We start from the raw sequence: 22320 nt of genomic DNA on the forward strand, positions 1-22320 counted from the left end.
ACTCAGGGCTAATTTCCTTAAGAATGGATGCATTTGATCTTCTTGCAGTCCATGGGACTCTCAAGAGTCTCCTCCAGCACCATAATTCAAAAGCATCAATTCTTTGGCTACACAACACAAAACACTGTTACTGTATGTAGGTTTTATTCTATTTCTTTTTTATCTTACATTTTGGAAATGTACATCGTTTGTTTTTTTTCCTTTAATTTTTTTGAAGGCCCCCAAGAGAGTGGAGCCCTAAGCTATAGCTTGTTTAGCTTATACGTAAATAAGCATAGTCATTTTATTGCGCTGCTGGTGGCTTGTCCACCGGGACAAGAGGCAGCCCGACACGCGCTCCTTATGGTTCCGCATATTCTGAGCGCTCAGCCCTCCTCCTACTAGAAAGAGTTGCTCGGGCCGAGGCCGGGCCCTCGCCGACTCCAGGCCCGCGCGTGGCTGAGGGCGGGGGCGTTTCTGAAGGAACAAACTATAGTGACGGAGGCGGCGGGCATTGTTGAGGTAATTCAACCAAGCGACGTCGGGCGGGGCTGTGGAGGGGAGGCCGTTTTGGTGTTTCGTTTTGTTTTACTAATTTCGGGAAAGCGAAAAGGGAAGAGGAGACGCGGGAGGAGTAGCCGGGCCCGACTCCCCTCTCTTCCTGAGGACAACAGAGCGGCGAAAGAGGCCCTCAAGGCGGGGAAGCGGGCCGCCGGCGTCGCCGTTGCCATGGCGCCTGTTGCGCGTAGTGGTTGGCGGAGTGGGCCGCGCCGCGGGGACCGCTGGGAGCAGAGCAGGCGCTGCGAGTTTCAAAGCGGCGGCCTAAGGTAGAACGGCCGCTCTCCCGGCGTCGCTGTCCTCGGGGCGGTTGGGGAGGGAGCGCGGCGGCAGCGGCAGCGGCGGCGCCGCCTTGGGGGAGGGAGGTGTGACCAAAGGCCGGGGGGCCTCGGAGGAATGGAGGGCGGGCCGAGCAAGGCCTAGTAGTTGGTCCCTGGGGAGCTGAGGAGGTGGGAACAAAGAGGTTGAGTCGGGAGCTCCCTCAGGTGCGGAAGGCGGTCTTGGAGAAATGCCCGCCGCTCATTCTCACGTTCCTTCCTAGCAGGTCCGTGTCAGCGCCATGCCGACCTCCGTGCCCCCAAGTAGCAGGCGGGGGGCAGCCTATTCCACCCCACCCTCCCCTGCTAGCTCCGACGACGAGGGGGCCGGCAAGTCTTCCTCTTTCTCCCTGATCTCTCCGAGTTTCCACCGAAGTTTCCACCGCGCGAGGCAGGAGGAAGAGGCAACATCAGCTAGTAGGGGATCAGGCATCCCTCAAAGGATTAAACAGCATAGGTAAAGTGTCGCCCACCCGTGCTGCAGCTCTTGGGCCCTGCTCAAGTGGCCTTGGATTATTTTGTTGCTCAGTATGTTTACATAGAGTAGACCTGCAACTTACACACGTTTCGCTTGTGCACTTTCAGCTGTAGGTGCTTGAGGAAAAAATTAGAAAGAGGGTGGCTGCCCAGGGGAAATTTGGCAGTCCCACCTGCTATCGCACCCAATGTGTTTTGACTATATTGATTTTGGCGTTATGCACTATTGTCAAAACATAACCCCCGTGTAAGCCACAGGTCTGCTGTACTTATTGCTGTTGCTGTTTAGTCGTTTAGTCGTGTCCGACTCTTCGTGACCCCATGGACCAGAGCACGCCAGGCACTCCTGTCTTCCACTGCCTCCCGCAGTTTGGTCAGACTCATGTTTGTAGCTTCGAGAACACTGTCCAACCATCTCGTCCTCTGTCGTCCCCTTCTCCTTGTGCCCTCAATCTTTCCCAACATCAGGGTCTTTTCCAGGGAGTCTTTGAGGTGGCCAAAGTATTGGAGCCTCAGCTTCACGATCTGTCCTTCCAGGGCTAATTTCCTTAAGAATGGATGCATTTGATCTTCTTGCAGTCCATGGGACTCTCAAGAGTCTCCTCCAGCACCATAATTCAAAAGCATCAATTCTTCGGCGATCAGCCTTCTTTATGGTCCAGCTCTCACTTCCATACATCACTACTGGGAAAACCATGGCTTTAACTATACGAACCTTTGTTGGCAAGGTGCTGTACTTATTGCTTAATACCATAGACAGTCCCTGCGTGTTTACTAAACAGCAAATGCAATCTGTGCAGCAATGAAACTGAGATACTACAGTATAATACGGTGCAATATCACATAAAACTACAGTACTGTGCAATAAAGCAATGCAAGCCTTTAAATATCTCTTCCTTGAACCCACTGGAATAGCAACCCCTTTTGAACTGTATATCATACCGACATGAAAAGTGTTCTACATGCAGAATTCCCCCGGATTGTGGTTGGCAGACTCGACACATGGGTTGCACAACTAGGGATTTGTGGCACTACAGGAGCTGGAGGATCTGTAGAGCTGGCTATGATGTAGCCAGGTGTCACCTTCCTGTCCGGGTGGTCATTAGACTACAGGCAAAATCAGACAAGGCACTGGGGCCTTCTGTGTACCTTAATGCATTTTGGACTAGTATTATCTTGTGCTTTGCCTTATAGCATACTGGTCAAAAAACTGATCACTGTGGATTTACATAGATGTTGCATACTACATTCTACATAAAAATGCATTATGTATACGATAGTTGTGCTTGAAATTGTTCTTTTAGTGTTAGTGCAGACCTCCCTTGTTATTCATAATAAGGAAAGCAGCCTGAAACAGATGTGGGCTGTGAGAAAGCATGTGTGAGTAGAAGTAGATTTGGATTGCTGAGGCTTAAATTCAAGCCCATGCTTCATCCTGTTCTTATGGACCTCTCATAAAATAAGACAAATGCTTATTACTTTAAAATTGTAAGAAGCAGTAACTGAAAAAGGATTCAGTCCTCTGAGTAAGGAATATGCACCAATTTTGATGCATTCATGCCCTTCACATTTGACAAATGGTGTATTTGTTTAATACTTTAGCATTCATAACCAGGTGCAAATGTAAAGCTCACTTGAAGTTGTGATCTCTCAGCCTAATCAACTTCAGGAGGCTGTTAAGAATTGTAGAACAGCAAAGAAAATACTGTAACGGAAAAATACATATAAATTAAACATGGATAGTTTCGTTTGTTACACTTTTGGTTATACAGTGGTACCTCTGGTTACGTACTTAATTCGTTCCAGAGGTCTGTTCTTAACCAGAAACTGTTCTTAACCTGAAGCACCACTTTAGCTAATGGGGCCTCCCGCTGCCGCCGCACCGCCACCACGTGATTTCTGTTCTCATCCTGAAGCAAAGTTCTTAACCCGAGGTACTATTTCTGGGTTAGCGGAGGCTGTAACCTGAAGCATATGTAACCTGAAGCATATGTAACCCAAGGTACCACTGTATACCTGTTTGGGCTCTTATTAAGCCACAGAAAGCCTGGGTATTAAAATAATAGAAAGCAACAAGACCTCCATTCAAGGCTGGCATGAAGAAATAGTGAACCTGGTATCTTATTTAAATTTCCCCCCCAACATTTATATACCACTTGATTGTAATGAAACTTGAGTTGACAAAAACGGTAAAAGTATCAGTAAAAATAAATATTTAAAATATTCAAAGAATGATTAAAATCAGCGATAAGATAAAACCAGATTAAAGCACCCAGCTAGTATGTTACCTGCAAATAGTAATATTTAGTAATTCTTTCTCTTATCCTCCCTCCAAAAAACCCTGTAGGAAATATTGTTAAAGATATCTGAGTATTCCTGGTCTAAGTTCCATTACATATTAACACCATACCCCTAAGCATATTTGCTCAGAAGTAATCTCAGGGAAAGATGGACTAAGAGGCTTTAAAATTTAAAAATGCTATGAGACACCAGTGCCTCATTTTTCCCTATTTAAAAACTAAGCTAAAATAGTAAATATTTGTTTAACTCTTCTAGTATATTGGTATTAGAAAGTCTGTCAAAATGAATCTTTGTCCGGGCATTAGTGAGAGTATTCTATTTTCTATGGCATGTTTATATCAGAGGTAATAGCTTTGATCTTCGACACAGAATAGCTTTGATCTTGAACATGTTTCTCATACTTCTGAAATATTGGTTCAGTGTACAGTGTATGTTAAATGGGTAATACAATATGTTGCTGATTTGTAGACCTCATTAAGTAGTTTGTCTGGTTGACTAATTATTAAATAAATTAGATTTGAAAAATAAATTCATAAATTGTGACTCTTAGAAAACACAGGAATATGAATACACTGGCTATTTCAAAAAGAGCCCAGTGACTTTCAGTAACATTTTGATGTTGAAACCTTGCCAAAGCAATGCTACATTATGTAGACATAGCCCACCTTGCTATGTCACAAAGCCCCCAGTTAGTACGTTATAGCTCAGATAATCCTGAGTATTGTATGTGTGTGTAGCTTGTCACATAAAACTGAATTTAGTTATTTAAGAACTATATTCATAAATTGAAAGTCTTTATATGTGAGATTATACCATAAATGTAATTATTTAATGATATCTGATTCCCACCTATCCCCTTAATGGTTAATTATCTGGTTTAGTGAACAGGTTGCAGTCCTGAAATGCATTTTTCTGTGCTGCTTTTGATAGGCTTTCCTCACTGTGCCTACCAGTGTCAAATAGCTTCTTAGGTTCAAGCTACACCTTAACAACTATGCAAGTCAATTTCGGTCTCTTTGTATAAGTGAAATGAGGCTCTGTGATTACAAGTTTCAACAGAGGAATATAGTTCCCTTCTTACTGCTCAAGTTGTTCTTCAACTGCTTTTCTCCCCTTGGGGAGAGGATTTTAAACAGAAACACAGCAGAGAGGATTAATCAGTGTCTTTCTTTCCACCTTCCCATTTTGCTCCTCCCCAGCCTCTAATTGTGGCCTTTAACATAAAAGTCAAGAGACCAGTTGCATTTCCATACTGTATTTTACTTTGGCTTTATGGTTTTATTTTGTACTTTAATATTATTGTATGTCATTTAGAGAGCTTTGCTGTTGTGCATCATAAACATGCTTTTAACTAAGAATAATATTGATACAGTTGTTAAAATAATGTTAAGCTGTACACTCTAGATGGTGCTGCCTTTGATAATGGTTTGGAAACTGTAGTTAGTACAAGTTCGGAATGTGGTATTTACATTCTTAACTGAGACTTTGTGTTATGATACTTGTAGGCAAGTATTAATCAGGTTGTATTGTTTACTGGTCCATATCTGGGCCCAGTTTTTGGTACTGGTCTTGACTTTTGAAGCTCTTCACAACAAGGATCAGGATCAGACTGATTGAAAACTATATTGTCTCCATGTGGACTGTTTACTTGTGCTTTAAGATCTTCAGTAGATGGTATTATGTCAGTGTCCAGCTGTCTGAGGCATAGTGATGGCTATCAGGAGATGGCCTTCTTTGTAGTGGGTCCATAATCTAATGGTCTCCTCAAAGAAGCTCACCTAGTGCCTACTTCTTTGTTGTTTCAGCATGAGGCCAAAGTCCTTTTATTTTTCTAAATCTTCTAGTCAAAACCATAGTCCTTCAGATGTTTTTTACTTGGCACCTTTTAATTCTACTGTTTTTCCACTGCTGGAATACTTTGTAGGTTAACTGTTTTTGTGTTTTTAAATATAAACTTTCAGACATTTTTATTGAAGGACATTATAAAAGTATCTTAAATATTATACTTTGGTCCTTGTACTTCAATGAATTTTAAAAGTAGTTTGTCAGTTTTAGGAATTGCTTCCAACTATACTGTACAAAAGAGGAAGATGTACATAATAAGACATCTTTGATACCATTAGCTAGTAAATGGCATTCCCATAAAACACTGTCTAATTTTGTACCTGTCACTTCACAGTGCAGACCATTTTAAAGATACAAAAAGGAAAAATCGGCCAATTGTGGAAGAAAATCTCTCGCCATGGGAAGAGTGGTTCCTTTCCAAAGAGAAAGAGTTACGTGCTCGACTACAAGAACGAGCTATGAAGGTGAATACTTAATATAATTTACATTTGACAGCAGATTTCCAGGCACCAAAATGTACATTTCCTGTATTATTTGTGAAAAACAGATTTGGATGATTTATATTGCTAACTGAAGCCATTCACTGGGTGTTGCCACTGTCACATGCTGACAGCTTCTAGGAGCCACAGCTGAGAACTGATTGCGGGGTGGGGTGGATGGGGACCAATGATGGACAAACTACTCAGAAAAAGCACGACGTGTCTCCCACCAGAGATACCACTGTTAAAGACAACTTCGGCCCTTTATACATGAAGAAGTGTCTCCAGCCCCATCATTCCCCCTGTGGAATTCCCTCCCATCAGATGTCAAGGAAATAAAAAGCTATCTGACTTTTAAAAGACACCTGAAGGCAGCCCTGTATGGAGAAGGGCTGTTTGATGTTTTACTGTGTTTGATATTTTAATTTATTGGAAGCTGCCCAGAGTGGCTGGGGCAAACCAGTCAGATGGGTGGAATAATAAAAATAGTAGTAGTAGTAATGTTTTGTTGTTGTTATTATAGGAGGTGAATCAGGAAAAGGAGAAAAGGAGGGAAAAACAGGAACGCGAAATAAAAAAAAAGCTGGCTGAAGAGAAGCACAAAGAATGGGTCCAGAAAAAAAATGAAGAGGTGAAAAGGGTGAAGAATTCCATAGCTTTTTTCTTAAATAATGTCTTACATTTTTACATAGCCAGTTATTTCCTTTTTATGTGCACTCGGCCTGGTCTAGGAATAACATAAATTACCAAGCTATCAAAAACACTGTTGGATTTCATGCTAATACAGATATTTTTTCCACATTTTTTTCATAGTTCAACAGGAATGAATCGCTTACTTAGTCTCCAGGGGTCTGTGCTTAAAGCTTGACACCTATAATGTCAGTGGCAGTAATTAATACGAGTTTATTAAATGGCAGAATATCTGAGCAATCCTACAACTGTCTATTCAAAAGAAAGTTCCATTAAATGGTGCTAATTCCCAAGACTGGGTTGAGGACTGTAGCCTTAGTATTCTTCTAGCTATTTTTAATATCAGTAGGCACATCAGTCCTATTCCATTCTGTCCACTTTCAGCATGGAAGCAGACTTAAGTCTACTCCATCCTGTTTCTATACAGAAAACAAAACTACTCATAGGGTGGTCCAGGGGCTACCTCTGAGTCTGTTTTCAATTTTAAAGGTAATTCCATGTAGGGAAACCATTATTTATACAGTCTCCCTGAGAGTGATGGCATGTCATAAATTCTGATGACTCCCAGTTTTGCTATTTGCAATGCACAACAGCAGGAGAGGATGCTCATGTTCCAGATGCTATTCAGATGGCTGGAATTACCATTAAAAAATGAAAATAGACCCAGAAGCAACCCTCAAACCCATCTTGTTGTGGAACCTGTAAGAATGTTGATTCCAAAGTGGACTGCAAATCTAGTCTGCTTATTGGTCCAGGTGGTTCACATCAGGTGAGTCTGCTTCAAAACCAGTTTGTCAATTCCACTCCATACCTCCTTTTGAATAATGAAAAGTTATATTAGACTGGTATTGTGTCTGGTTGAGATTCAGAGTAGTCTTACTGTAGATATTCAAAATAGATTAAAAGCATACTGGTTTTGAGAATATGTATGCTAATACTAAATCGTCACCAGGTCACAAACTTTATTTTAGTACATACTTTATTCTATAGATATGCAGAGCTAAAGGAACATTTGTCCTTTCAGTCCACCACTTCCTCACCATATGCAAGAACAAACAGGTTTTGGCATAACATTATTTAAATAAATTATAAGCTTGCCCTTTGAAGCAAAGTGTGGTAGTTTGAGACTAGAATCAATTAGACTGACCAAGTGAAAAATGTTAATTCTTACAGGGTAAAGTCCAGGGTAAAAAATTAGTTCAGTTTGAAAGTAGATGAGCTTAGGTTAATATACTCTTTGCATGTTGTATTTTATCTTGGTGGCTAGCCATTTCAGGCAACATTGTGTGGAAATGTGGGATATACATTTAAATAATAAATCAGTAATAATACCTACAGCAGCACAAGTACAGAAATGTTTGTAAAGAAGCACCTTTTGCATAGGTGCAGCAATTTTATTGCTTCCTAAGCTGCCATCACCAGCTCACCGAGGAGGTTGACAGTGATGTGGGAAGTAACCACTGCTCCTTCAGGGTTGCATGTGGTACTCCTTTACAATGATTCACTAATGGCATGTGATTGGACCATGCTACAGCAGATCCCAGCAGATCTGCATACCAGTTGTTGGAAACCACAGGAGGGGAGGTTGCTCTTGTGCTCTGGTCCTGCTTGTGGGCTTCCCATGGGCATCTGGGTGGCCACTGTGAGAACAGGATACTGCACTAGATACTTTTTCCCACAGACTCTTCATATGTTCTTACATGTACTTACTAGTATCATAGAACAGTGACATCTGTTTAAACCATAGTAGTATAAACACTTCAAGCCCTGATTTAATTATTGTCAAGTTGGAGAAGCTGATACTAGCAGATGAGGTGTACAGTGCGTGTTCAAACAGGGAAGGACAGCTGAATGAATTAGAATTTCCTCATGACATAGAATGGCATCTGAATAAATGCCAAGCAAAATGGTTAGCAGGATTATAGAAAAGGGATAATGACAAAGGTATTTGGTTTATGCATTGCTTCAAATCACATTAGAGGGTGGGGTAAGTTTTGTAAAGGTTTTTCTTAAGAGAAGAATCTTAATACGGTCTGCTCACCCTTGAATATCTTGGCCGAAACTACTTTCATTTATAATATAACCACCTCTCTGAGAACTCGGAGTAGCATACATGGTGTCATCCCTCTCCAGCATTGCTTGTGCATCAATCGGCTAGGTTGACAGCTATTAACTCAATGTATCTTGGGGAGGTTCAAGGCTGAACCTGTGACTTAGCAGTTGAAGTCCCAACACTCCAGCCACTACACCAAACTTACTCTTCTTTTCGTTTTGTATAAAGGACACTAGTAGGCACAGGAAAATAAATGAAAGCGTTCTTAGTGCAGTGTTGAAATTCTTTAAAACAGTAATGTGTAAGTCAATGGAATCATTACTGTTCTATTAATCTGATCTTTTTTATTTTCCTTGTTTATTAAATTTCTATACCACCCTTCAAGAATCACAGGGTGTTTACAATATTAAAATACATGCAATAATAACAAACTAGCCTGGTATGCATTACTGCTGTTTGCAAGTACCACTGTTTGCAGTAATTAATGTTTGTAAAGGGTAGAAGGTATTGTATTGCATTATTCCTCTGTTCCTTTTAAGTTTTTGATTGAAATAAAGTTGAAAAGGGGTATGCCTGCAAGCTTCATTTGTTTGTGTTATCTCTAATAATGTTCTTGGGTGGAGTAGTGGGAACTGAAGTCTTTCATCCTAAAAATAACTGGTATTTTTAGAATTAATTTGATAGAACTCTGTGATTGTCAATGGCATTAAAGGGTATATAAACTCATCAGTAATTTAAAAAATAGATCATATCACTAATGAAGACAAGATCAAAGCATTTTTTCTGAGAAGCAGACTGAAAACACACATGTATTTTGAAGTGTAGACATGACAAATATGTGGCTTTCTAGCTCTTTTTATCAGGACCAAAAACTCACTGAGGTAATGGACTGTCTATACAAGTCATATTTTTCTCTTAACTAATAAATTGTGGAACAAATAAAACTTTAAACAACATTTAATATGATATTAATCATAGAAATAAATAGGCAGAATTGAACCAGGGTCTCCATGCCAATCACTCTGAAACAAGCCTGAGCAGTGGGAAGAACTTGATTTAGGGCCTGACACACCCTTTTATGTTCCAGCCTGTGTTCTGGGTTCCCCTTGGCTAATCCGGGCATAAGGCCCTTTTCCAAGAAAATGTGAAGCCAAGCAATCTAGGCGGTCTCTTTCATGAAGCATGAGTACATTGGCAAATACTTATTTCCCAAACCAGTTTATTAATTTACAGGGAACATAAAAACTCACAGCATAAAAAAAAAAATTGCTTACACTTTTATTGTAGATTGTCAAAGGCAGCTAGAGCTTTCCGTTATTTAACTGGTCCTTTTGTTTATAGTGTCCAGAGGTTGCTGCATGGAGTTATCTGTAGCTGCCCATGCTTGGCCTAGCTGCAGGTAACTCATCTCTTCATCTGGATAACCATCTACAAACTGGTCATATCTCTTTCACTGTAAAAAAACAACACAAAACACACACAAGAAACCACCAACTTGAGTAATCATATCAAGACTTTCATGCCACCTGTGCAACATTCATGTGAATCAGTAGTGTCAGTACAATGGGAAAGCACAGTGTTTCCAGATACCAGGGGCTATTCACATTTCAGCTGAATGCTGCAAGAAGAATGACAGAAGCGACCTATCTGGACCAGTGAATTACCTTAATCTGGGTTTTACCACTTCAGTAGGTCAGGATGCCCATAAATACTTAGTGTACAAGAAGAAAAAATCTACAAATAGAGTACAAGGATATGAGGGGAAAGGGTTCTAGTCTAGTCATCTTTTTGTAGGAGTTGTTATTACTGCTCTGTCTTATATGTTTTCTATTATTATCTACAGGAAAAACGGGAAAGGGAACTTAAGCTCAGCAAAGAGATGGCAGAAAAAGCAGCCAAAGAACTTGAGAGAGCACAATCAAAGGAAAAGTCGCGAGAGATGTATCAGGAATGGCTAAAGAAAAAGAAAATGGAAGAAGGTCAGAAGAAGAAGGAAGAGAAGGTAACTTTTATCCCAGTTTTTCATTTGAAGAGATGCTGATCTGGTTTTGGTTGCTCTTAGAGGTGTAACCCACACATAGTTCTCATCTGGAATGAGTTCCCGTTTTGAGGATTTTTCTTATCCTCTACTTTGCAGCTTGGCTTACTTGATGAATTTATCTGTATAGCTTTGTTGATTAAGTTAGTCTTGGAATCATAGAGAAATTTATAGCATACTGCATGTGCAATATTGTAATCGAGATGTCTTTCAGAGGGATTAATGGGTGATGAAGATGTATGCTAACGTGAGGAGTAATCAGTTTTTGTTGCAGAAAAGGGACTGGGGTACAGTGAAGCTTGTGAACATTGCAGTGTTATCGAAGTTTATTAAACGCACACTTCATTTTCTAGCTCCCCTTCATGGTATAACTGTTATTCACAGCTACATAAGAATCACAGGATTTCTAAAAGAATTGTGTTTTTCTTCAACTGGCGCCAGTTTGTAGATTTTGCAGATAGACGGATATACCATTCTCTGAAAGTTGTATTTTTAAACCAACAACATATCTTGTTGGACTGATATTGTGATGCAACTGAAACATGTTACTCCATAACAATAGTAATAACAAAATTTATATAGTGTTTTTTGATTGTTCACAGCCTTCCACCCATGTATCATGTCAGTAATCTGGACGCAATGCAAGGGGTTGGTTTTGACCTTTATGGTCCTTCACGGCTTGGGACCAGGCTAGCTGAAGGACTGCCCTTTTCCACATGTACTTACCTGGACCCTGAGATCTTCAAACATCCTTCTCCAAGTGCGCCCACTGAGTGAGGTGTGGCAGGTGGCTATGGGAGAGGGAACCTACTTGGTGGTAGCATCCTAGATGTGGGATGTTCTACCCAGAAAGGCTCACCTGGCACCTGGTTTATTCTCATTTTGGCACCAGGTGAAAATCTTTTTTTTATTTTCCCAAGCCTTTTAATCTCTTTTGGCATTAAGGTGTTTTAACTCTACAACTCATTTCTTTAAGCTGTATTTATACTTCTAGTATCTTATTACTTAATTTTAAATTGATTTCTTTCTCGATTTATGCCTCCCTAAGAACTTTGTTATAGGGTGTCCTCTAAATACTGTAAATAAACTCTTCTTTAAGGTAGGTCAGTAACATCTCCATATTACAGATTGTAGGACTTAAATAATAGTGTTCACCTGGTGAATTCATTGCTGAGATTACATTTGAATTAGGGAGAGGATGCTTCACTACACTGTGTCCTGATAGTACATTGGTGGCCTTGTTTTGTAAATCATGAAAACATACATGAAACTTTTGAAACACCAGATGCATAAACCAGCCAAAATTAGAGACTTTAAAATCTTGTTTATGTCAGTGTTGGAATTAGAACATGAGTTTAAATCTTTCAAATTCAAATCAGTAGGACTTACAGGTGCTTAACTATAATTGGATTGTACCCAGAGTAATTGGTTACAGTGGTGAAGTAATACATCTGGAAGAAGACAGTTGTATTAAGACATTTTGGCATTCTTGGCTCTTTTCCTTTTGTAGGAGAAGGAGAAACAACGGGAAGCTGAACTACAAGAGAAAAAAGAAAAATCAGAGCAGATGTTCAAAGAATGGCTGCAAAATTCCAAAACTAAGCCCCGCCAAGCATCAGCTGGCTGTGCCTCTGCAGATGGGAAAGATACTGGTTTGTATCTGTACTTGACAGACTAATACAGTCTTCATAACTTGTGTAGCAGGAGCAGTTTTCTGATATTTTTACTATTTATTTTTGAATATTTTGTTTTAAATGTTCATCTGCTAGAATTCCTTAGCCATAGATGTGGATACAGACAGGCCACAAACAGTAGATGTTGCCCCACATAAAGGAATGTGTATATTTGGTCCCATTCCACACCCCAAATAACTTAAGATTATATCATTGGAAATCTACTTTTGAAAGCATTCATTTTGGTCAGTAGAGTTCAGTAAAATATACTGGCACATACATTCTTGTTCTTTGCAGTGCCTATTCTTCCAAGAATGCTCTTCTATTCATATATTTATTAAATGTTTAATCTGCCTTTATACTGATTAACATCTTCCAGAGTTGATGGCAGCCTCCTCAATTAGAGAAGACTCCTTGCTGCAGAAGTTTAAGCTAAACTTGTGAGCATCTGACAGAAGCCATGCAGTGCTGATGGGAGCAAAAAGCAGTTCCATAGTTTCATTGCACTCACTTTTCCTCTTCACATGAGTAATGACTGAAGGGGGCTAAAGATTATGGTTTCTGCCTGCACCTAAAACATTCTGCCTGCACCTAAAACATTGGGCCTTATCGTCAAGGCAAATGTAGCCACCACCTTATGAGACAGACTCAATTTTGGACCTCAGCTCATGATAGGCGTATTGAAGGTTTTACCAATAAAGAAAATCGGCCTCTCTCTTACAGTGGTGCCTCACAAGACGAAATTAATTCGTTCCGCGAATTTTTTCATCTAGCGAATTTTTCGTCTTGCGAAGCACGAAATCCCATAGGAATGCATTGAAAATCAATTAATGCGTTCCTATGGTCAAAAAAAGTCCAAACAAAGCCAAATTTGGTACAACAAGAGTTTATTAAGTGCTCTTTAAAGTCACACATACTGTAAAGAACATTTCAAAATTCAAACCCAGAATTTTTTTAAAAAAACAGCAGAGTGGCCCAGTGGTCACAGAAAATCATAAAAATGCAGAAAAAAACACACAAGCTTCCAGATTCTTGCAAACCCCTCCCCAACACCAAGTCCTTGAATTCCAAACACCCCAACCCAAAATCCAAAACCCCCCAAAAAAGTTTTAAAAGCTTAACTTACCAAATGGCTGCAAAAGAAGTTTTGGAAAAGCTTCAAAAATCACCAAAGTCTTTAAAAACCTCAAAAAAGGCTACTATGTACACTACGTTCTATGAGTTGCTCCTCGGAGTCAAGTCGCAACTGTATTAACGGTGTTAAGAAAAAGGAAACAAACTTGAAAGACGTTTTCGTCTTGCAAAGCAAGCCCATAGGGAAATTCGTCTTGCAAAGCAGCTCAAAAAACGGAAAACCCTTTCGTCTAGCGAGTTTTCCGTCTTGCAAGGCATTCGTCTTGCGGGGCACCACTGTATATCGGCCCAGAGCTAATTTTTGTGCAGTGTAGAAGTTGTCTTTGGGTAGATATAATCCTGAGTCAAGTTATGCAGGCTTATGCCCTTTTGAAATCAGTTGGCCTGACACCATGTGCATGACTCCAGCCTGCCTACCCACCCTTGATCCTATTTTCAATAAAACACATCCTGTTACAGCCAGAAAAGCATATTTGTTGTTTCTGGCCTTATTTTTTTTCTAGAAAAAAATAAGCATACTTGTCATTTAAACGACATTTCTTTCATAGTTATTTGCCAAATGTGTTGCACTTATAAATATGTTAACCTAAACTATTTGCTGGGAGAGGCTGCTGTTCCTTTTGAACACTAAACAGCACACCAGGCACAAAACCAGTTGCTGTTTTGCTTTGGTTTGATTATAGATAGTGGTGCATACTTCTTTCATGCTTTGTCTTGGGACATTGTTACAGTACTTGCAGACAGCTGCTGTCACTTGTCTAAGTAATTTATTAAAAATATTCTTCCCAGTTTTGTTCACAGTAGAGAACATATTCCAGACTTTGTTTTGACCACTCCAATGAAATGTATTTACATTTCTTTCCAGACAAATAGGATTGTTATGGCAAAGGCACCACATTCCTGCTGCCATAATTTAGGTATAGCCCATGCAGCACGCTCTCCTTCTCTGATAAACAGTGATAAAAATTAAGCAATGATGAAAATAAACTGACCTTTAACATTGGCATTTTGGGTAGCAAATTCATTACTCACACACTGGTGAATGGAAGGAAATTGACAGAAGAGGAGTTTTGTGTCTCTTCCTGTGCCCCTGAAATTGTCTCTGGAGGGTTGGAGCATGACATAGATCACTTGGGGAGGGAGGTCACCTAAAATTGGGCAATGCACCTTGCTCAAACCAAGCTCTACTCACACGTGATTCCTCCACCCAGTTTTATGTGACTCCCCCTGCTCCCACTGGCAGTCTCCTGTGCCCCATGCCACTCTGTTTAGGAAAGTTTCCTTACCCTCCAGGGAGTGATGACAGCAAAGTTCCCTTCCATGAACTTTCTTAAATTCATGGGATATCAGGATCCGAGACACTGTTCATTATACTGCTGAGATCTACAGAGTGGAAGTATATTTGTGTATTTATTGTCCTGTAAATTGCCCAGGGATGTGTTAAAGACATCCTTAAAGGCCATTGTAAGGTATCGTGAGATCTCAGTTGATCTTTCAGGTGAAGAAAGTTAAATAGGATACAATATAGGCCAGCTGATCCCTTATTTGTTACAGACTATAAAATTGTATATAAAGTATAAGCTCTGAAAGTGAAAATAAATCCTGGTTCATTGAATGTAGGAAAGGAACTATGCAGACTATAACTGCTGGAAGGATTTGTAGTCTTAGGTAGATGGTACATTTAAAAAAACCCAAAAAACTTTTGTGTAAAATTTCATTAAAGTGGCAGAGTTCTTGGGCAGAACAGTCATAAGCTGGTGATGGGGGATGCTGTGCAGAGAGAGAAATCGCTACTTCCAAAGTGCTGGCAACTTCTGCAAGCCACGGGGGGGGGGGGGGAGATATGGCTTATTTATTTATATCTATTTTGCATTTCAATGACACTAATGAAAGAAGAAATAAGCCAACTCTGCAGATAGCGTTCTTTCTCACTTTGGGTGGAGGTGTCAGGAGACAATGGAACTTTAGACAGCTCCAAGGTCTCCCTGATAAAATGCTGACATCTCTCCCTGTGTCTGGTTCTGCTGTGCTTGGAGAACCACTTTCAGTAAAGCAGTATCCGAGCTTTCCACTCCTGCACATAGCAAAGCTCTGCCTGCACAACTCCCTCTTTGCCTGTAGAGAGGTGGATCTACAGCATCTTCCAGCCCCTCGGCTGCCCTCCCATGAGGCATGATCCCTGAATCTTAACTTAGAATGACTTAGAATGACTAACCCTGCAGTCTTGTCTACTCAGAGGCGAGCCTTTCTTTGTTCAATGGGTTTTGTTCATAGGTAAGTGTGTAGGATTGCACCCTAAGAAACAATGTTATTGCTAATAGTTTAGATTGAAACACTGTGCTTCTTTAAACATTCCAGGCTATCCAGAAGGAAGTACATATCCAGCTCCAGCCTTTTACAATCCAGTCCCTTGGAAACCAGTTCATGTGCCTCCTCCCAAGGAAGAAAAGTATGTTTCAATGAAGAAAAATAAGAGGCCTAAATCCAGTCACACATATAGACCTTCTATGCCTTTTCATAAATCCAAAAGCAGTCTTTATATTGGGTCATTGTGCAGAATCCAGAGATAGTTCAGGGCTCATTATTTTTATTTTAACTTGGCCTTATAGTGTAATTTATGATGTATTACTGACAACATTTTGTGAACAGCTATCCTTAATTCTAGGCAAATGTTTTTGATTTTCTTGTTAAAATAAGGCACGCAGGACAAAATCAGTGTCATTTTAATGTATTATGTGTAATGCATTGTGAGCCATATTTTAAACAATAAAAAGTAATTATTTTCAACCTTTCCCTAATATTCTTCTACTTTAGGTACTGTATTTGCAGATGCAACTTCTAGTGCTCCTGTGCTTAGTGTTGAGATTGTTGCTTTAGAAGTTTATAGTAATGTCAGAGTAAGAAGGCATATCTTTTCTAAGAGTGAGATTTTGGATTTAAGCTCATTTGGGCCTGTTAACAGCTGTGGGACTATGTGTGCTTTAATCTAACTGTACTTATGTAACTAGTTTGCAGAGTGTGACGTCAAGGAATTTTCTGATACCACTTCTGTTAAATGATTTGTGAAATGCTCCCCTTTGCTCTACTATAACCTGCTATGGAATAATCAAACAGTATTTATTTTATGTAACACTGTTGTAGCTTTCCAGAGTGTACTACATTTTCTGCTCCTCTTGGCTCTTTTCTGGTGAATTTTAAATACTAACTACTTCTTTGTGTATTTTTAATAAGTATATAGTGGTTAAAAAAAGGGAAGGACCCCTGACATTTAAGTCCAGTCGCAAACGACTCTAAGGTTGCGGCACTCGTCTCGCTTTTGTGGCCAAGGGAGCCAACGTTTGTCCGCAGACAGTTTTTCCAGGTCATGTGGCCAGCATGACTAAGTCGCTTCTGGCGAAACCAGAGCAGCACACGGAAACGCCGTTTACCTTCCCACCGGAGCGGTACCTATTTCTCTATTTGCACTTTGACGTGCTTTCGAACTACGAAGTTGGCAGGAGCTGGGACTGAGCAACAGGAGCTCACCCCGTTGCGGGGATTCGAACCACCAACCTTCTGATCGGCAAGCCCTAGGCTCTGTGGTTTAGCCCACAGTGCCACCCATGTGTGGCTTATTTAACAGTTTTGAATACATCTTCAGTGCAGTGTTTTGACAAGCATTTTTTTAAAAAATTATTTACTTTAAATATAAAAGTAAAGAATTTTTTTTAAAAAAGGCTTGTCACAATAATATAACAAAAACAATTACTAGAAAATGCAATTAGTATTCTTTTTGAATCTTTTTGGCTGCTATTTCTGTAACTATGGTGTTACCTCGCCTCCTGTATATTGTGAACTATATTCCAGTCAGATTTAATATTCTTATTCAGGCTAAACCCCTCTCCAAGTGGCTTGTATCTTGTTGCATCTTTTAGAACCATAATCTGTTGTCTATTAATTAACAACAAAAATGTCTTCCCCAAAACTTTAAAAAGTGGTTAAAACATCTGTAGGCTTATTTAGTTGTTAATGTACAGATTGTTACTGCTCATTCAATCCTAAATGCAGAAAAAGCAAGCCATTTCATCAGATTCTGTTCCAAACAAATAACCAGGCCTGGAGATTTTGGGTGGAAGTCAGCATTGTGCTGAGGAGATCATTGCCAGCACAAGTATTTCAGCTTGCCAGATGGGAACAATCTCTTCTTGCTACATGCACTGTTCTGGGGTTTCTCTTGACCCCCCCAAGCAGCTACAGGGCGAACACATATGGATGAGAGGATGGCATGTCTCTTGCACTAGCAGAACTTACTGCGCTGGCTTCCACTAGCTCTACAATTTAGTTGAATCTGGTGCATTAGCTCTTCTGTTCCTTTAAATGTGAGATGATAATCCGCCTGTAATGCCTGTTTATTCCTTTTAACACTGGGATGGGGAACCTTAGGCCTGGGGGCTAAATATGACCCTTCATGCCTCTGTCTGGTCCTCAGATTCACCCAAGCAACACCCCTCATCAGCCCTGTTTTGCACCATCAAGCACTTTTGCTTGGTAGGAGTGCGTCTTTCAACTCTCAATGCTTCTTGCCTACCTGGTTGGAGGATAATGAGGGATAGGATAGGTGGGTGTGAAGAATAGTAGCCTCCTGTACAAGGGTAAAATTCACATTTATTGCTCTGTCCACTTTTGCCTCCATCCCATGCACCACTGGCATTTGACTCCCAGAAGGGAATGTAGCGCTTGAGCTGAAAGATTACGCACTCTTGCCATAACTTTATATCATACATTTCTGCAATTTTGATCCATTTGTTATTTTGATTCATTTGTGTGTAATAAAGGGTGGGGGGGGGGAGAAGAAAGATGTATTTTCCAAGATGTATTTTCCAGAAAGCAAAGTTTATAAACATCTAAATCTTTTTACCAACTAGTATATTTTTTATGTTTTTACAGTTGTTATTGTAGTACTTGGATTTTATGTTGTACTTTGCTTGTTATTTTTTCCATAAATGCAAAATTTATAGATATCTAAAAATAGAAAAACTAAACTAGCATATTTGTAAAATATAGTCAGAGTAACCATTTTAAAAACAACAGAGTAAATAATTTCATGCGACTTCACAAAATTACCTCTATTTAAAAAACTAACCAACAATATAATTCATTTATCATTTATTTTCTAAGCAGTCATTTCAAAGAATATAAAGTTGCATAACTCAGTTACAATTTGCAATTATGAATATATAATCCGTACTATAAGCATCAAAATTAATGCTTTAAATTTAAACATGACTTTTTTTTGCATTTATTATTTCATTTCATTGTCTTCTGCAGTTCATATAGCTCTGATTCGGCAACCCACCAAATAAGCAGTTCACAAGTTCTAATGCTTGTTTTCCAAGAAAGATGAGTCATAAAGAATTCTTAAATCATAGTCCTGGGTCTACTCCAGCTTGGAGGGAGGCCTAGGCAAAATGCCTTTTCAGTCAGCCCTGGCAAGCTTACCTGGCAATGGGCAGCAGTACGTACTTCAAAGTGTGATCAGCAATTAGGTCAACCTGACATTTAATGCTTCCAACAAAACATTGCTTTCAGGAATTATTGAAAACACTTAACTAGTATTCTTTGGGGCACCAGGTCAGAAATCGTTTTGGGGGTGGGCGGCAAGGGGCTGGGGCTGGCAGAAGGGACCCTGATAGAGTGCTGGGCCAGTGGCATCTGCCCAAGGATGCTGGGTGCTAACATTCGCTCTGAGCAGGGATGTGCATTACTTTCCATCCTTTACTCCGTTTCACTGACTTTTAAATCACTATTAAACTGATAGTCTTCCACAAATATCTGCATAAGGAATACTGTATTTTCAAGATCATGGAGACAGAAGATAACTGCTAAACAAGTAGCCGTGTAATCTCTTATTTGTATCATGCCAGTATTCAGAGAAAGGCTTCTGTTTGGGTAGTGTTTAGCTGCCTTTTAGGGATTAGTTTAAATGACTGTTGAAAGCTTATTTTTAGTATGTATATTAAGCAGGGATCATTGCACTGGTTCTCGTAGCTCATTGTTTACCTGGTCTTTGTAATTGCAGAGTTTCAGTCTCAACCAAAGTTCGCCTGTTTGGGAATGATGAAGACGTGCATCGGACTTAAGGCTGTTAGTCACTAACTCCTCTGCTTCCCACACCATAGCATGCATCAAATAAAAAGAAGGCATAGCACAGCATTACAGTGAGTGGTAGCATTGATGGGGATGTGTAGACATAGGCTACTGTATATAGAGACCTGTTTACATTATTTTTCTGATATGTAGATTCAGTAAACACCTGGTCTTCGCCTCACGTTGCTCACTCCCCGTGGCTCATATGCCATGAAGAAATCTCCCTCGTCTCTTTGCTGATGCTCCTGAGCCAAGGAGAAAGCAAAGTAATTGTGTTGTGTGATTAAGCAGTATCACATAATATACCTCCTAAAATATCCATGTACTTGCCTTATGTGGTGATTGGTCTGGACATATTTTCTGCTATGCATAAAGTGGAATTTTCCATTGTCTCTTAAAAGTTCTGTTTAGATCAATCAAAAACTCACAAGGGTGCAGGCATGTGGCAAGCTCTACAATACCCTGAAAAAGAAGGGCAGCTTGCATTCAAATGCTACTATTGGTGTCAAAGGTCCTTTCCTGAAATCCTTTCTTAGTTATATTAGCACACTATTTTTGCTGTAAATGCACACAGAATTATTATTTGGGCACTACCATTGATGATCTCCAGCAGGCTAGGGACAAAGGTGAAAGCTGTTTCCTAGTTCTGGATCTCTCAGCGGCCTTTGATACCACTGACCATGACATCCTTCTGGACTAGCTAGAGGGGCTGGGAGTTGGGGTTACTGTTATACAGTGGTTCTGCTCCTCCTGGGCCATGTTCAGAAAGTAGTGTTGGGGGAATGAGTGTTCAGACCCTTGCACTCTCACTTGTGGGGTGCTCAGGGTTCCGTCCTTTCCCCCATGCCTTTTATATGAAGCCGCTGAGAGAGACCATCAGGGGGTTTGGGCTGGGTGTTCATCAGTATGTGGATGCTCTACATCTCTCTTAAATCAGAACCAGTGAAGGTCCTGTGTGAGTGCCTGGAGGCAGTTGGAAGATGGATGGCCACTAAGGGATTGAGGCTGAATCCTGTCAAGACAGAAGTGATGTTATGGGGGGACGGGGGGGGGGCTGGTGTGGAGGACTTGCTGGTCCTGTAACTGTGCCCCTGAAGGACCAGGTGCGCAGCCTGGGAGTCATTTTGGACTCACAGCTGTCCATGGAGACGCAGGTCAATTCTGTGTCCAGGGTAGCTGTCTACCAGCTCCATCTGGTACGCAGGCTGAGACCCTACCTGCCCACAGACCGTCTCGCCAGAGTGGTGCATGCTCTAGTTATTTCCCGCTTGGACTACTGTGATAAGCTCAACGTGGGGCTACTTTTGAAGGTGACCCAGAAACTAATCCAGAATGCGGCAGCTAGACTGGTGACTGGGAGCAGTCGCTGAGATCACATAACACCGGTCCTGAAAGAACTACATTGGCTCCCAGTACATTTCCAAGCACAATTCCAAGTGTTGGCCTCTGCCCAGTATACCTGAAGGAGCGTCTCCACCCCAATCGTTCTGCCCGGACACTGAGGTCCAGCTCCGAGGTCCTTCTGGCGGTTCCCTCACTACGTGATGTGAGGTTACAGGAAACCAGGCAGATGGCCTTCTCAGTGGTGGCGCCCACTCTGTGGAACGCCTTCCCATCAGATGTCAAGGAAATAAACAACTATCTGACTTTTATAAGACATCTAAGACAGCCTTGTTTAGGGAAGTTTTTAATATTTGTTTTAATCTGTTGGGAGCTGCCCAGAGTGCCTGGGGAAACCCAGCCAGATAGGTGGGGTATAAATTTATTATTATCATTATTATTACAAATGGTAAAAAGCATAGATGTTAACAATAATTAGGTGGTCACTGGCATTTAGCCACCCTCTCATGATGCCTTCAGTTGAGTCTATGCAGCTTTTCCACAATAATTCAGCTTACAACATACTTAAAACAACTATAAAAAGAATTAATAGCATATCAAGGATCAAAGCATGGGGGATAAACTTATCAATGGCTTCTCATCATGACAGATCTATACATTACCTCCTATATCAGACGGTTAAGGTTCTGAATACCAGTTACCAAGAAACATGAGCCACCGAGTGCTTTTTTGCTCATGTCTCACTTGTGGGCTTCCCATAGGGCAATGTGGGAACAAAATGCTGGACTAGATGGATCTTCAATCTGACCCAGCAGGGCTGCTCTTAGGTTTTTAAAGTCATCTCATTAAAAGAGCATAAATGTTCAACTGTAGTAAAGGCTACTGAATGTCCAAGAAAACAAGTATTTTTATGTGGCATCTAAAATTCAGTAGTACATTATTCTTGCACTAAAATACAGCTCAGTTGATGCAAGCACATCCTGAAATGAAAGAAGGTGGTGCTAAGATACCACCATCTGGGCTTCCCTGCTCCTCCCAATACTTGTAACGTAGAGAGGTGTAGGGAGCATTTACAGTCTTACTGTTTCAATAAGTGTGTGACTTAATTCTGTCTTCTCCCTCAGATTTCCTGAGGAGACAGGTATTCTATCTTATCTGTAGAATGTGTTGCATCTGGAAAGAGGCCTGTGTAAATCTCTAAAAACTGCAGCTTCAGAACGAAAGCTCTTGCACAATCTAATCTGTAGCATCACAAATGCAATTTTGTTCCCTAAAGTTTTAGACAAGATTGGTCATGAGTGTGCATGTT

At 40.6% G+C, this 22320-nt stretch overlaps 1 protein-coding gene across 11 annotated transcripts; it reads left to right on the plus strand.

The window, feature by feature from the left end:
* Nucleotides 1–388: 388 nt before the first annotated feature.
* Nucleotides 389–19736, plus strand: CCDC34 (coiled-coil domain containing 34). 11 transcript variants are annotated; one of them, XM_083624000.1, is made up of 8 exons: nucleotides 477–501; nucleotides 1079–1311; nucleotides 5812–5941; nucleotides 6480–6587; nucleotides 10543–10701; nucleotides 12248–12389; nucleotides 15903–15993; nucleotides 19603–19736. In XM_083624000.1, the coding sequence occupies exons 2-8, from the start codon at nucleotides 1097–1099 to the stop codon at nucleotides 19661–19663; spliced, it is 906 nt and encodes a 301-aa protein (XP_083480126.1). In that variant the 5' UTR covers nucleotides 477–501; nucleotides 1079–1096; the 3' UTR covers nucleotides 19664–19736. The 11 variants fall into 11 exon arrangements, with proteins under 11 accessions (XP_083480128.1, XP_083480126.1, XP_083480131.1 ...); XM_083624005.1 differs by lacking the exon at nucleotides 477–501 and adding an exon at nucleotides 675–806 and having other exon boundaries at nucleotides 6480–6596; XM_083624008.1 differs by lacking the exon at nucleotides 477–501 and adding an exon at nucleotides 675–806.
* Nucleotides 19737–22320: the final 2584 nt, after the last annotated feature.

The sequence above is a fragment of the Podarcis filfolensis genome (assembly GCF_964270895.1).
Source record: "Podarcis filfolensis genome assembly, chromosome: 1".
NCBI lineage: Eukaryota > Metazoa > Chordata > Lepidosauria > Squamata > Lacertidae > Podarcis > Podarcis filfolensis.

Coding starts and splice junctions, on each gene's coding strand:
- CCDC34 (XM_083624002.1), top strand. CDS start 1,097: ATGCCGACCTCCGTGCCCCCAAGTAGCAGGCGGGGGGCAGCCTATTCC. Junction 1,312..5,811: donor CAAAGGATTAAACAGCATAG/GTAAAGTGTCGC, acceptor GTCACTTCACAG/TGCAGACCATTTTAAAGATA. Junction 12,390..15,902: donor TGCAGATGGGAAAGATACTG/GTTTGTATCTGT, acceptor TAAACATTCCAG/GCTATCCAGAAGGAAGTACA.